Here is a 14,658-nt window from a genome sequence, read left to right on the forward strand (position 1 = left end):
TCTCGATGGTGTTTGAGTCTATCCCAGAATCTGTCCCGTGCGCAGATGGTGTATGTTGAGTTTTCAGCCACGATCTTACTTTTTCTCTTGATTTCAGCAGTCGATACCTATCTGGCTCAGAGTCGGCATTCCCGTCTGTGGGGGTAAAAAAAAGAATCAGAACTTTAAAAGCAATACAAAACTAAGCCAGACAGAAGTTACCTGCTTGTAGGTATTTGATTTATTCACCTTTGTAGAAATACGTCCAAGCCTGCTCCATGGCCACCTCTCGTCTGCTCCACTCTCGCTCCAGCAGTCCCATCCACCTGTTCAGAGGCCCCGCTGCATCGCCTTGACTTGAAGCACCAAAGTAAGTCTCAAAGTCATCTTTATGTTGGTGCTCCATTTGTTCTTTCTCTCCTTCTGAACTCCCAGATGTCTGCTTGTCCTCACTCACTGGTTAGATAATACAAAAAACATGTTTGTTTTACAAAAGATAAAACTAATTTGAGATGCTGCTGGAATTTAATGTCATACATGTCCCTTTAGGATTAATGTGTGCAGTTATCTCTAGGTATGGGCCGCATGGAGCAAGTTGTCAATACACTACAGGGCAATGTCACGTAAACAAACAAAGAAAACTTCAAAGAAGGTAAATACGGTGCAACATCTATTTGTAACTGTAGACCTGATGTAAACCCTTGATTTTATATTTTTAAATTTTGACTAAATATTCACACACATGAGGCAATAGAAAGAAATGACTTACGAAATTTTCATTTATAAAATGTTTTTACAACCCATTTTCTGAATGGAAAGTCACAGAAAGAATTTTTACAATTGTGTAGATTAAGATTAATGTAAATACAATAACTGCAAACTTTTTTCTATGTGTCCGTTTCCCAGCCCCATGAAAACATGGTGATTACAACCTCTCGAATTGGTCATTGCAACTTCACATATGTGCTCTCAGCATCACAAAGGGACAAATCTGCATACTTTTACCTTTGCAACACTTGTTGTTACAAATGTGGTGCAAAACAAATTTGTACCTGGGGACATTCTTATTCAGCTCACACGTGTGTGAATATTTTATACCTGTGTTTAACTCACAAGTTTAGATTTTAGTTCTACAAGTGCTTACAACAAGTCCACAAGCTCCTCAGCTCAGTTGCTCCTCCGCAACTCCTCAGCTTTTTTGGCCACTTCCTTCCTCTTCAACTCCGTACTTTGCAACAGTGTACTGTCTGCTTCATACCGTCCGTTTTTCGCCACCAATGCGTCAATCTTCTCAAACAGCTCTTTGACCTTTACGTCGTTGTCGGCACCATCGTCATAAAGAGTGAGATATCTGTTACCACATTCCTCTAAAAGTGACTGGAGTGGCGCTCCTTCCCTCGTGATGTAATCCTCGATGGTTTTGTGGCCTATCTGGCTTCTTTGGCTGAAGGCCACGATCGTGTGATCCCACACCTTGTCACCGAAAAAGTGTTGCAAGTGCTCTCTTGTTGCCTTCTTGTATTCTTTTTTGAATGGTAGTTCAGCATTAATCACCAGGATAAAACTATGCAGTCCAGGTGGACACAGAGTGACACTGAGAATCGCTTCTGTCTTGAAAAGTTCTGCTGTATGATACAGGGTATATCCACGCAGCCACCCTGGGGATGTGACCAATGTGATTGTTTGCCCAAATATTTCTCTCTCTCCCCTCTCACAATGGGATGTTACATCTCTTGGATCAAACGCCTGTCTTCCCAGGATGATGTTTCCAACTAGACATTTCCGGGAGCTTTTTGATCCCACGAGCACAGCATAAAGGTCTGTCAGAAAGAAAGTGAGACAGAGATAGTAACACGAAAACAAATAGTAATACTTGAAGACAGAAAGACTGTTGAAACACGTCTTTCATTCACATTATCAGACTTTATGGACTCACCTTTGGTAGATGTATTCATGTTTACAGAAAATCCATAAAGGCTTCTAATGGGTTTGATTTCCTTTATGTCTTGTTGATGACTGTGTGAGCATGGAATGTCACACTGATCACACTTGATTTTTAGCCACTCCCTATTTCATTGTTGTCTAATAGACCAACGGCATACCTTTTTGTAGATGAGCTGAGATCGGATAAGATAGGAACCTGTTCTGTTTGCTGTTTGTACGATTCCTCCAAATTTCTGTCAAGTTTTGAAATGTTCATTATATATCCACATCAGCAACATGTGGCTGCTGTCAGGTGTACCCTAATAAACTTCTCAGATGTCACAAATTTATCCAAAAAACTATTCTTAATAGGGCAGATTTCCAAACACTTAGACTTGGTTTATGTGCAGCATTTCCTTTTGTATATTCTTGCTGTCTTATCAGAGGGAATGAAATAAAAAAAACATCACCTGTTACTTAGAACTAGAAACTATGTCATTCTGCCCTGGTATGTTGTTGAACTGGTTGTTCTGGAGCACTTCCAGATCCCAGAGCAGCTTGCCAGTGTCGGCTTTTACCGGCTGCCGCTGCCAGCCACCTTACATAACCAAATTAATACGAACACACACATGGCGATGCTGGTTAATGTCTTGGTGCAGTAAGTTGCCCTATATTTTAGGGTGATAGTGTTAATATATATAAACTTTATTGATTCAATCAACAATATGTGAGGACCATTTTAAGCTGCATATCTAATACCAGTATGCCACAGAAAGCTTGCCAGCATGACCAGTAAGGCCCTAGTAATACCATTTCATCTGTTAATAATGATAATTATTCATGTTAATCCAGCTCTCTGGAGTCAAATGGTGCAGTGCTTACTTTGGATATTAGCAAACCACAGTGATGCTACATGAAAATCCTTTCTAATGCTGGGGCACAAATAAACACAATTACACATTAGCATAATTTGTACAATACTTTATCAGATCGCTATTCTTCTAACTTAAATAAACAGCTCTGCAGGTTAAATGTTGACAAATACTGCCCACGAGAGCAAAGCAGCCGCAGTTATGAGAAGCAGGCAGCGCAGTTGCTTTTCACCATAGACAGTAAAAGAAATGGACTAACAGATCCCGTTGTTGTTGACGGAGATCAGTGAAGGAAAATAGAAGCATTTTTCTGGTGATGGCTAGGCGTTACTGCGTAGCCTCCTACTGAGCTTGACGACGTAGGTGTGACGTGGGCAACGTGGCTGAAAGTTGTAAGTCTTCTGGTAGCTGTGCAAAGAAATCTCAATCATTCCCAATCAGCAGAGACGGAGAGAATAGGTGTTAGGAGAGAACATAAACACAGGCAAATTACTGCTAACTAACATGCTAGTTAACGTTAGAAATTAAACCTAAACAGCTGATGTAAGTCAAAACTGTCTGCGAGCTTCTCCTGGCAATATGGTGATTTGTCAACTACGCGAGAGTAAATCACATGATTATGACACAATCGTTAGCCTATTTTTACCAAAACATCTGCTTCGGAGCCATAACGTGAGCTACAAGGTGATGAAGCCTTTTATACATTGCTGTGTTTCTTTAAAATTAAAAAACGCACAAATAGAGTCTTGAAACGCTTCAGATGTTAAGTTATTTATTTTCAAAGTGGCGCCAAAATGAATGGCAGATGCTAACTGCAGTTGATGGCTCGGTAGCATTAAAATGGCACTATGGGAGCTACGCTTAGAGAGGAGAGGCTTACCCCCTTGCTTTTCACCGACTGCAAGATCCAGGCGGACCCGGAGCATGCTGAGAAACGCCGGCCTTTCATCTGATTTAACAGCTGATTGGTTCACAATCGACTCACCATGATGATGTTGTAAACTCTTTATTGTTTTTGAATCAGAGGGACTTTAACTGCTATTTGTCTGATTTAAAGTCATTCTCTACAGAACACATGTTGTGTGGCAGATAGTGACGTTTAGAAGTCATGGACTGTAGACTAAATCCGTTCAGATCATGGATCATCTCCAGTCTGTTGTTAATTAAATCAGCAACAGATCGCTTGTAGAGCATTTTGACAGCTACTCTGTCATAATTAAAACAACTGGAGACTGTGTACAAGCTGATGTGTGGGTCTGATAATATTTTACGAAAATCGGAATTGCACCACAGTGTTTCTGTCACTTCGTGTTCCACCTGATATCAGCTGGAAACTGTCTGACTATACCGCAACTTTTTGTCACCGTTAATCTGGAACAAGCCTAATTGACATGCTGAATCCCCCCTCCTACCATCAACTGTCACAGCCTTTGGTTGATTGCCTGGAAAAGTGTTTTTGTGGCCTTTGCACTCCTTTCTGTCTGAGGTATCAACATCAACATGCCCTGGATTTAATTAAATTACCAGCTGGCTTCACTAACCCTAACAACCGGGGTCTTGCATAAACTGTGTCACGGCGGTAGTTAACTCTAATTCAATCAACCTAGGGCTTCTCATAAAAGAAGTGGTGTTTTCACAGAGTGACCAATCACAGCCTCATATTGTACATAAGAAGACCAAACTATAATTCTACATAAATATGAAGAACGCGGACATCTTTTACAGGCAAAATGCAAAACAGTCGCTGCTTCCTAAAAAAGGAAGGAAAGCTGGCAAAATTAGCCGATGTATAAACGCTTATCAAGGCAAGGTAGCTTTATTTAGCACATTTCAGCAACAGGGCAATTCAAAGTGTTTTACATAAAAATAATTAAAATACAAGAATATAAGTTACAGTGCAGTACAAGAAATTAAACATTAAAGAGCAGTTCAGTATAAGAAGAGAAATTTCTCCATCAGTCAGGCACAAGATCTGACCATAATTTCACTTGTCCTTTCCATAAACATTGCTTTAGCCTTTCATTTCAGTTGCAACCCTGGCAGTGGTAAGCAATCGTGAGAGCAAGCAAAAATATGAAATCAAAATTCAAACAGATTTAAGCACTGACAACACACAGCTCATCAAGCTTAGAAATAGATACGTAGTTCCCGCTGCTTAAAATCTGTCTTTCATAAAAATACCCATCTGAGATTGTTAACAGGGTTGTTGCTTTCTAAATGTTTTAACTTTAATGAGCGCATCTCACTCTCTTTCTCTTTCTCTCTCTCTGCAAACCAAGCTCCAGCAGATCTCCTGAGAACGGTGATGCCATTATCCATCGAGTATTGATTGGTCAGTGGATGGTGCTGCTAATATGGGTTAGACTAATTTTCAATTATGTCAGCTTGTTAACATAAATCATAACAAATGAAACTTTTTTGCAAGCTACCAAAATAAAAAATTAAAGATATTTTTGGTCAAGGTTACTTTTTAGACAGATGCTAAATATTAGACAAATTTACTTCATCGCACTGTATTTTCTGGAGCTGCCCTGTGTTTTTCAATGTATCTCTTTCTTTATCTTTCTAGCCTAGTTCTAAATTTAGGATTTGCAACAAGCTATGATTGTGCTGATCCTAGACGTGATTCTGGGAAATTTGTGATACCAGTCTGACCAGCTGTCCATCACACCAGCCGTCCATCACACCCAGACCGATTTTCTAAATATCAAATTTCAATAATTATCTTAGGTAACTTGTCTGAAATACACTAAACTCAGCTGTCACATAAAAAACTGTCACAACAGTAGACCGCAGTCCATGTGTGTTGTCTTCCTCTGACTTGTAAAAAGATCAAACAGCTGTCTCTAGTTCATAGATCCTCAACCCCTGAGTGAACAAGAGAAAAAAAAGAGCATTTTCTGTTTCAGTTTCCGTCCTCTTCAATGGAAGACATAAATTGTTGTTCAAGGAAACAATTAAGTAGTACCTGAGAAAAGGGCGCACAAGCTCTATTCTTGTTATTTCCCAGAAAATAAAGAGATAAAATCAAATAAGTCATGTCTTGGTCCTGCATGCCTCAGCCTTCCCATGTATGCCCTTTTGGATGCACACACTGAAAAAGCTGCAGCTGGCCAACTGGTTTATAACGACACTTGCAGCATCTCCTGAGCAGCAAGGATATGTTATTTAGGATGAGTAAAAAGATGTAGAAAGCCCTTGAATCTAGGACTCTGGTGTCTCTACATTTTCACAAAACCCTCTACGTAGGCCTACCTACATTTAAAACACCAGTTCCCTCTACATGTCAGCATAAGCAGACCACTGAACAGAAATCATCAGTTATGTCGGGTACAACTGGCTTGTTGCCCCGTGTGGCCCTTCCTCCTCAAACATGTTGTTGCCATGAAAGCTTTTTCATTTCCCCACCTGCTCACTCTTCATCTACCAATCCTTCTGGCAGCCCCCTGGTGCACCAAAGCCCTATGGGATTGTATGCAGAACTACTTCGCCTGGCAGTCTTGATGGTGGTCCATTTCCAGCTCCTTGGTGTCACTGCTGACATTGCTAACTAGGACACTTAAAGAGTATCTTAAATTGTGTAATTATCGTTTTTATTATTTTATTTTATTTTAAAAGTTACCAACAATTTGCAAAACAATTTATCCCGGTAACAAGTTGTTGTCATACAGAAAACCCTGGGTTGAACCTGAAGTTACATCATTAACGGCAAATCTTGCTTCGTAGTACAGACCTCAGGGGGACTAGAGGTCGTAATAGGAAAAGATAAAATATATTGTAAAGCTTACAGTGGTTATACGTTTTAACAATTTTTTTGTTTGTCCATTTAGATATCTCCCCCCTCTGTTTATTTCCGTTCCCTTTAGCTTTCTTTGTGTTGGAATTTTAAACTCACATTCTTGACACAACAATCAAACACGTCTGCAATATCCTGGGCAGATCAACTTGATGCATGACCTGAAATTGGGTCATTGGATTTGAAGCAAATGATTAATAAATAACCATATTTAACCTGAACAGGAATGTAATTTGTAAGATGGAAGGATCATGCCACACAGAGTTGTATTGTTTTCATCTTTGTATTAGTTGCTTTGTTTGTATAAGGCTATGATTGTATAAGTCCTATTCGAGATTCTGATCCTCTTAATGTCAGCCGGAACTCCCCGTCATGGGACCAGTTACTTCGCGGGGCTGGCAGCTGCCAGAGGGCCGCATTACTAGCAAATACAGCCAAATGGACACACTGTACACATAAAATCAAAACATGTACCACACATGCAGGAAGGATGTGTTGGTTTGTTAGAGAGTTCAGGAAAAGGGAAGAGGATGGAAGAAAAATGTTTAAACGTGCTGCAACCTTAAACTTACATGCAGAAGATGGGGAAATGTTTCGGTAAATGATTTAGTGCGGTGCTATGAGAGACATGCAGAGACCTTAAGGGCACAGGGGTCAAGCCTGGAAAAGGTGGATGATATTATTTCCTGTCACTCACTTTCCTGTAATGTGGTGCTTGGTCTCCCAGATTTTCCTCTTATCAACATTTAACATTCCAGAGGTGAGGTAACATCTTCGATTTAGGGCAGTTATGCTGTATTATGGAGAAACATTATAGAAAATAAGCAACATATTGTTGAAAACGGAAGACGACAGAAGAGGGTGTTATATAAATGGTAAATCGGGTTACCGGGGGCAGGGGTTGGTGTGCTTTATTGTGCAAAAATCAAATGCAAGCCCAAAGGCAAACAGAAAGGGATGGAGGGAGGAGAAAGAAATGAGGTTCGGGGAGCAAGGACTTTGTTATATAATAAAAGTGAGACATCACAAGACCTTGCACTTCCCTCACAAATGAACAAAAACTGGAAGACGGTCACGCTTAAATTCCTCAACATATTACAATCTATCATTCAGCCTCTCTGCCGTTCTCTACGTCCACAAGGGAGAGCACCCTCGGCTAAATGTCATTTTGTATAGAGGTGAAAGGCCTGCTTTATTGTTCACCCAAGAGCAGTCACAAGCCAACATATTCCTCTATCTTCCTCCATACTGTAGTAGCTCCGATCCATTTGTATCCTCCCCAGAGATCGCAAAACAGAGAAATTAGTGAAGTTAGAAACACATCATTGCATTTCTGATCTCTGATTTAATCAGCCTAATCTAATCAAATCAAAGCAATGTCTGTAATGTGTCAACACAAAATACACATTAGCATGCAATTTTAAACTCAATAGTGAAATATTTGTGTGCTTCTAGATGTAACGCGGCTAACTGTAATCAATATATATATTTCTACAAAAAATTGATAATACTTGTACTGTATGTGAAAGCAGTCACTTGTAGGGACAAGCCTACATAGACTCCCGACTCTGCAGTTCCCCCTTAACTCTATGAGGTTTCTAGCATCATTAGCTCATTGTTTAGCTGTGGGGCCCAAAACTTTACTGTTCACCTTTACCGCTCTTATAGTGCTGATTTTGCCCACAGGAGGCAGCTGTTTTTTGTATAAAATCTCTAAAAACCTTCCCGCTCAGTGAGACGGATATTTTCCTCAGGAGTGGGTGTAGAATAAAAGAGTTAAAAGAGACTAAGTATTGGACAAAAACACAACTCAAAATTAGTGCTTTGTTGCTATGTATCTGTTGAAGAAACTATCTCACGCATCTGTCATAGAAGTGATTGACAGCGCATTTTAAAAGAGGAACAGAGAACCCGCATTAAGGCATTTGTCAATCAGAAAGATGCTTTTGCCGGCCTTCCTACGGGATTCAGCAAAAGTTCAACATACTCCGTTGCTCTGATTGGTTGTCTGTCTACCCGATTGAGTACAGGGGCATTTTCTTTCCTGGTTCGGTTAAAACACGCCCCATAATTGCAACCCAATGGAGCAGTATCAGACTCATATTCTGACTAGAGTCTGATTATGAGAATAACACAACAAAATTCCCTTCAAGTCAGATGACATGTTTTCTTTAGTTCTTCCCTCCATTTGTGTCTGTATTCTTACTATCTAACTCCTTCTTGTTTAGGATTAAAACATTACGCTGGATATTTGCCAAATCAACCTAAAAGTAAATTCCTTTTAATCCTCCTTTTATTTCCTGTTCTTTGACCTTAACCTTTTCTCTCGGATACACTCAACATTCAGATCTACTCCCTGCCCATGAAACACAGTCCATTTTTATGAGTAAGGTTGCTGCAATATAATAAATATAGATTTGATCTATTATAACATGAATGCACAAGATGTAAGCAAGACTTCTGCAAGTTGTGCGTGAAAATCAGGATCTCTGCTGATGCCCATAGGAAGAAAAATATATATACTGTAAATTGACAACACAAGCCAAGTGTTACCGTGGGCAAAACATTGTATTGATCCTTCTTTGCATGTAAATTATTTACTTTGCAGAAGAGAATTACAGCATAGGGAAAGTGAAAGACATGCAAACGGGAGATAGAACTGCTCCATTGGTTCCACGAAGACAAATTAAAAATACAGAAAAATCTGACACTCAAAGGCATCCCCGGAGCAGGGATTGGACGAAACACAAAGAGCACTTCTTTCCCACCCCTCCACAGCTGCTGTACCATTAGCTCTGTCAGAGTGGGATATGAGAGGCAGCGATGATGACTGGCCACCTGGACTCCTAGACCTCCTCATATAGACTACTGTACACCTCGATCCACTTCTATCACTCGCAACCGCTTTAGATTAACCACCGTGGACAGGGAATGGATTCTAGACTCCTGATTGAGCCTGGGGTCCCCACACCGGACCCGACCGCCCGGGCACCCTGGAACATCAGCTCCATCAGTCCTCACCGGCTCGTGGAGCTAGCTCCTGTTGCAACAGCTGTGAGTATCTGGCTCTCACTCTTCTTTTAGTTTGTATTTGTTTTTTTGGTGCTTGAAGGAATACCCCGGTTAGACTGGAAAGTTTTTGTGTTCTGCAGCGATGCCATGCGTAACCGCGGCGCGATCCCATCCAGAGCAACCAAAAAGCAACGCATGGCACACAGGCGAAATAAACAGTCAGGTTTATGTTTTTTTGTAGTTTTCAATCCTCCACCAGATAATTTTAAGCAGTTCCGTAGGTGTGAGTGAGATGTTTACTCTGTGAATGTATCCCATCCTCTCCTGCGCATCTACGCTCCGTTCATTCACCACCTGAGGTGAATGAAGGCAATGGTCTGCAATGGTTGTAAAAAGCTGATGTGTGTATTCTATAGATATGTGTCACCTCTGTAGTCACCTTTCATATCATTCATGAATTCTTGCTTATACTTATCTTAATTTGTGGTGGGTTTAGGGACCTCATCTCCTGTCACTATTCATGGAAAATGTCAGAGGAATTGTTTGTGCACGATAGTGACTTTTCGTGTGTTGGTGAAATAAATAGTGTTTATACAATAAAGACCCATTTAATCACAACGTGCGCCCTAATAATCCCATAACAGACCCAATACACACAGTGTCCTAATCCTAATTACCACATGCAGTCTACATCTGAAATTCAGATCAGTATTATCCCAAAAGAGGAAATTCCATTTGCAGCAAAGCAGCAAAAAACATAAAATAACTGGTTTTGGATGCTGATTTAGATTTTGGGTTGTAAATTATCATACATAAAGGTGTGTGCCAACTCTGACATTACTCATTCTGCAAGCATATGCACAGATTTCTATGCTTTGAAAGTCAACATGTGTTGAGAATGCTTTCATTACCAAGTCTGATGAATGAGACTACATCTACATACTACATATACGGATGTGTAAACCACTACAGCGGTGTATCCACCTCTGCACTGTAGTGCAATAAAGAGCTGTTTGAAAGAGAAGGGACATCACTATGGTAAACGTAGTTCAACAAGTGTGAATGGATCCGTTTGGACTTTGAAGTTCAGACCTGCAGGCTTCAGTCTCTGTAGCTTTTGTGGTATGGCCTTCATGGTGGGAGTGCTGGAAAAGCTAAAGCAGTGCCTCAGAGTAGCTTATACTGAGGAAGATGGGCTCTTCTACCTCAAAATATGTGTGGTTTTCATTTGAAAGTTTTCTGTGTTTCTCTCTTGAGCCCTCTTTTCTGTTTGTTGCCTTTTTCCTTTTTGATCATTTATCAAATATACAATTATCTGGATGATTAAAAAAATATTGGTCCAACTTATGAATGTTTACACGTCTAGATGTTTTTGTGTCCGTGTTCATATCCTGTGTGTGGATTTGCGCGTGTGCTGGTGGCCCTTTGTGATCATGTCCTCTGGCTGCTCTGCAGTTGATTAGAGTATGTTGGCTGGTAAACAAATGAGTTTGCCTCTGAAGTTGCAGATGACCACTTCAGAAGCAAATTGCATGCAGAATCACATGATCATTTTCAGTGAGATTAACTGTGTTTCCGTTTCATACAGTACATCAGAGAAAACAATGAAAAAAACTCATTATGCTAAACATATACTATGTACTGCAGCTAGCTATCATTACCATGTGCTTCCACTGAGAGACAGTAAGGGATATGTAAGGTATAATACATGATTGTAATAGAGGGGAGAAAGCAAATAACCACCTGAAGAGATTTAAAACAGAAAACGTATTCCTTACTCGGGCATGTTTGATTTTGTATGGTTCCTAGAAATAATTGTTCCCTCGCAGCCAATCAGAATCAGAATACTCTGTGCCTGAAGTACAATATTGAATTATTACATTTTCTTTATGCAAGCAAACCTCTTCCTTTACTATCAAGGCTCTGTCACATTGTCCTGTGGCTCTCTGTTATAATCTAACACTTGAGTGGCTATATACGTGTTTCTAATGAAATTACGTTTCTCTACTCTAAATGAGCAATTACTGTGATTATAAGCATGCCTAGAAGTACAGGGAGAAGCCCTTCGGCCTTGTTTATTAAATTAGTCTTGGCTGAGTGATTTATGCAAATATGTTGCATATACATCGATAACAGTAAATGTTTGTAAGCATTCGAACACGTGCACAGCTGTTGATGATTGTATGTACGTGTGTGTGTGTGCGCACATTTTTATATTCAGATTTATTCCTACAACGGATGTTTAATTATCTGCCTCTATCCCACTCTGTCTCTCACTCTCTTCTCTATCCCCAATCTTGTTTTCTTTCTCCCCCAGTTTGTCTCTGCATGTTTTAAATCACTGGGCATTAGATAGCCACAACACCATTTATATTTATATTTCTTGCTCTCCACTGACGAATGGAAAGCCAGAAATGCTGTCACCTTGGCTTTAGTACGTGCTTACAGACGAAGTGTATTGAGAGACTTTACCCATTCACAATTTACCACCTTTAAATCCTAAACAAACTGTGGCGGAGACTTCTGTGCTGCTCACTGTGCCTCTCCTTCCTCCTTCTAACCATGTGATTGGTGTTGATCTGGCCCCAAGCCACTAGAGGAAATAAGAGAAAGCCAAAGGTAGGACAAGAGTGATCGAGGAGAGATTTGTGGAACAGACGTGAAGGAGGGAATTAACAGGGATTGGTAATCAGCTGGAGATGAGAAAGAGATTCAGCAAGGAGGAAGAAATGAATTGAAGCAGGGAGGGAGGGGAGACCTTGAGTAAGCCACATTGTCACATATGACGGTGTCTGACCAGATCAAGTGTGATTAGATTCCACACACACACACACACACACACACACACTACTGTACATCACCTACACTCCTTGCATTTGTCCCTACAACCTTTTCTCTAATTTGCTTTCATAACCACTGCATCACATTTTACTGTAGTGACTAAAGTCCTCCTTTTTTATTACAAGAGCTTATGACAGAAAAGAAGGACTGCTGAAACAGATTCTGGACACTTACGCACACAGGTGTAGGCAAAAACAAAGACACGCACACACACACACACGCATGCTCAAGTGCAGCAGCAAGGATAAGTCAAAAGAGAGTTATGTGTTCCAGGAAGATTTAGTGTACGTAGTCTGTGTGTGTGTGTGGGTGTGTGTTTCAGTGTGTGCGTGGGTGTGCACCTGCTTGAAAGAAACATAGCAAGAGACCAAAGGAAGGTGTTAATGCAGGAGAGTGTGTCGCGATGACTGAAAGGAATTCCCAAGTGTGCTCTGAGGTGCAGCAGCTTCTCAGAAAAAAAAAATGCTGCTGTCAAATAAAAAAAAAAAAACCATTGATATAAAGTCAGCTATTAGGGAGTTATAAGAATTAATGGACAATTGTTTAGCTTTATTACTATTACTTAACCACACTTAAAGGGTTACTACAGTTATTTTCTTGTGTATTATTCTTCGTGTGTAAGTGACTGATAGGAAATTGGTCCAGTATTAAGCCTGAATGCTGTAACTGGCAGCCACAATGCCCTATGGGGCAAATGTTCAGCGTCAATTTGGTCCACTAAAAGTGCTTTATTTTGCCACTGACAGGCTGATATTATTGGTCTAAGTGTATGACAACATTATAGAAAGGATCCTTACATAGTTAGGCCTGTTTAAAACCTCTTTAAGACCTTTCTGTTTAACCAGGAACAGCTCTGAGTTTGCTGACTTTTAGCGTGTATAGAGCCAACATATTTTCACATGTAAATCGGTAAACTGTGTTTATTTCAAACAAAACTAGAGTTGTAAATGTTGAAAAAGGGAAAAGACAAACGTCTTTTCATAGGGGCCAAGAAGCGAAGCTGGGTGGCCCCTACTCAATCTGTGTGTTAATTGTCTGCATGGTGGTGCTTCAAAATTCAAAACTTTAGAAACTTTAGAACTGTAGCCCCAATAGAGGAGAAACTGTACTCTGCTTTTACCTAGTGGCAATTTTGAAGTCCATCACTCTAATTTTGGCTAAAACTGCAAAACGGCTTAAATAAATCTCCTCCCACATTTGGGCAACTTCATATCCAGACAAATTTACCATTCAATAATTTAGCCCAAAGTACATTAAAATGTTTTATTGCATACATTAGTTTAAACAAATCCTGCGATTTCTTCCAAATAGCCGTTTACTCGATCATAGTGTAAATCTGACTTTTACATTTCCTTCACAGCGATGATCCTGAGAACTGCCATGAATTCAGCCTTGTTTTTGTAATGACATTGCTTTCTTATCATAACTTTATTTCATGATTCTACCACCACAAGTCAACCATTCCTCCCTGTTTTCCTGATTCTAGGGTTCCGTGGTTCCAAGACACATATTTCCAACGGTAGATGTACCAGACCACGCTCACTACACCATAGGAATTGTCATCCTGGTTGTGGGCATCACAGGCATGCTGGGAAACTTCCTGGTCATGTATGCTTTCTGCAGGTACTTTTTTGTACAGTTTAGAATGAGCTTTCTTAAAAAAACTTCAGTATCACTGTTTGTTTCTGTGTATCTGTGATAATAAGATCATTAGTTCAATATTACTGACAATATTTCAACAGCTGTCTGTTTGTGTGTGTGTGTGTGTGTGTGTGTGTGTGTGTGTTTGTGTGTGTTTGTGTGTGTTTGTGCATGTAGGAGCAAGAGCTTGCGGACACCATCCAACATTTTCATCATTAACTTGGCAGTCACAGACTTTCTCATGTGTATTACTCAGACACCCACCTTCTTCATCACCAGCATGCACAAGCGATGGATTTTTGGAAAGAAAGGTAACACATGCATTTACTTTTTTTGCACTTTTAATGTATCCAAAGACGCTGTACATAGTACCTAATATGACAACAATAGCCTAAACAGACAAATTATATTAAGATCACTCTTTTTAAAATGTATGGACATAGTTTTAATTCCACAGGGACCTGAAATGGGTTTTCTACCCATTTGAGTGTGACCTACAGTTCAAGAATGATTCAGTGCACGGACACACACACACACACACACACACACACACACACACACACACACACACACACACACACACACACACACACA

General features: G+C 40.1%; 2 protein-coding genes across 3 annotated transcripts in view; one reads left to right on the forward strand and one right to left on the reverse strand.

Annotated features, from left to right (window-relative positions):
* Nucleotides 1–1,146: 1,146 nt before the first annotated feature.
* On the reverse strand, nt 1,147–2,057 carry LOC117937110 (GTPase IMAP family member 7-like). The gene is made up of 2 exons (XM_034860810.1): nt 1,916–2,057; nt 1,147–1,799 (listed from the first exon to the last, which is right to left on the reverse strand). The coding sequence occupies exons 1-2, from the start codon at nt 1,932–1,934 to the stop codon at nt 1,147–1,149; spliced, it is 672 nt and encodes a 223-aa protein (XP_034716701.1). The 5' UTR covers nt 1,935–2,057.
* Nucleotides 2,058–9,501: 7,444 nt separating this feature from the next.
* The window catches only part of opn4b (opsin 4b), a 14,340-nt gene continuing 9,183 nt past the window's right edge, over nt 9,502–14,658 (forward strand). For both annotated transcript variants that reach the window (XM_034859448.1, XM_034859449.1), the window contains exons 1-3: nt 9,502–9,624; nt 13,910–14,046; nt 14,242–14,375. In XM_034859448.1, coding sequence (XP_034715339.1) covers nt 9,502–9,624; nt 13,910–14,046; nt 14,242–14,375 — 394 coding nt within the window. The remainder of the gene's footprint in view (nt 9,625–13,909; nt 14,047–14,241; nt 14,376–14,658) is intronic.

The sequence above is a fragment of the Etheostoma cragini genome, chromosome 21 (assembly GCF_013103735.1).
Source record: "Etheostoma cragini isolate CJK2018 chromosome 21, CSU_Ecrag_1.0, whole genome shotgun sequence".
NCBI classification, from domain to species: Eukaryota; Metazoa; Chordata; class Actinopteri; order Perciformes; family Percidae; genus Etheostoma; species Etheostoma cragini.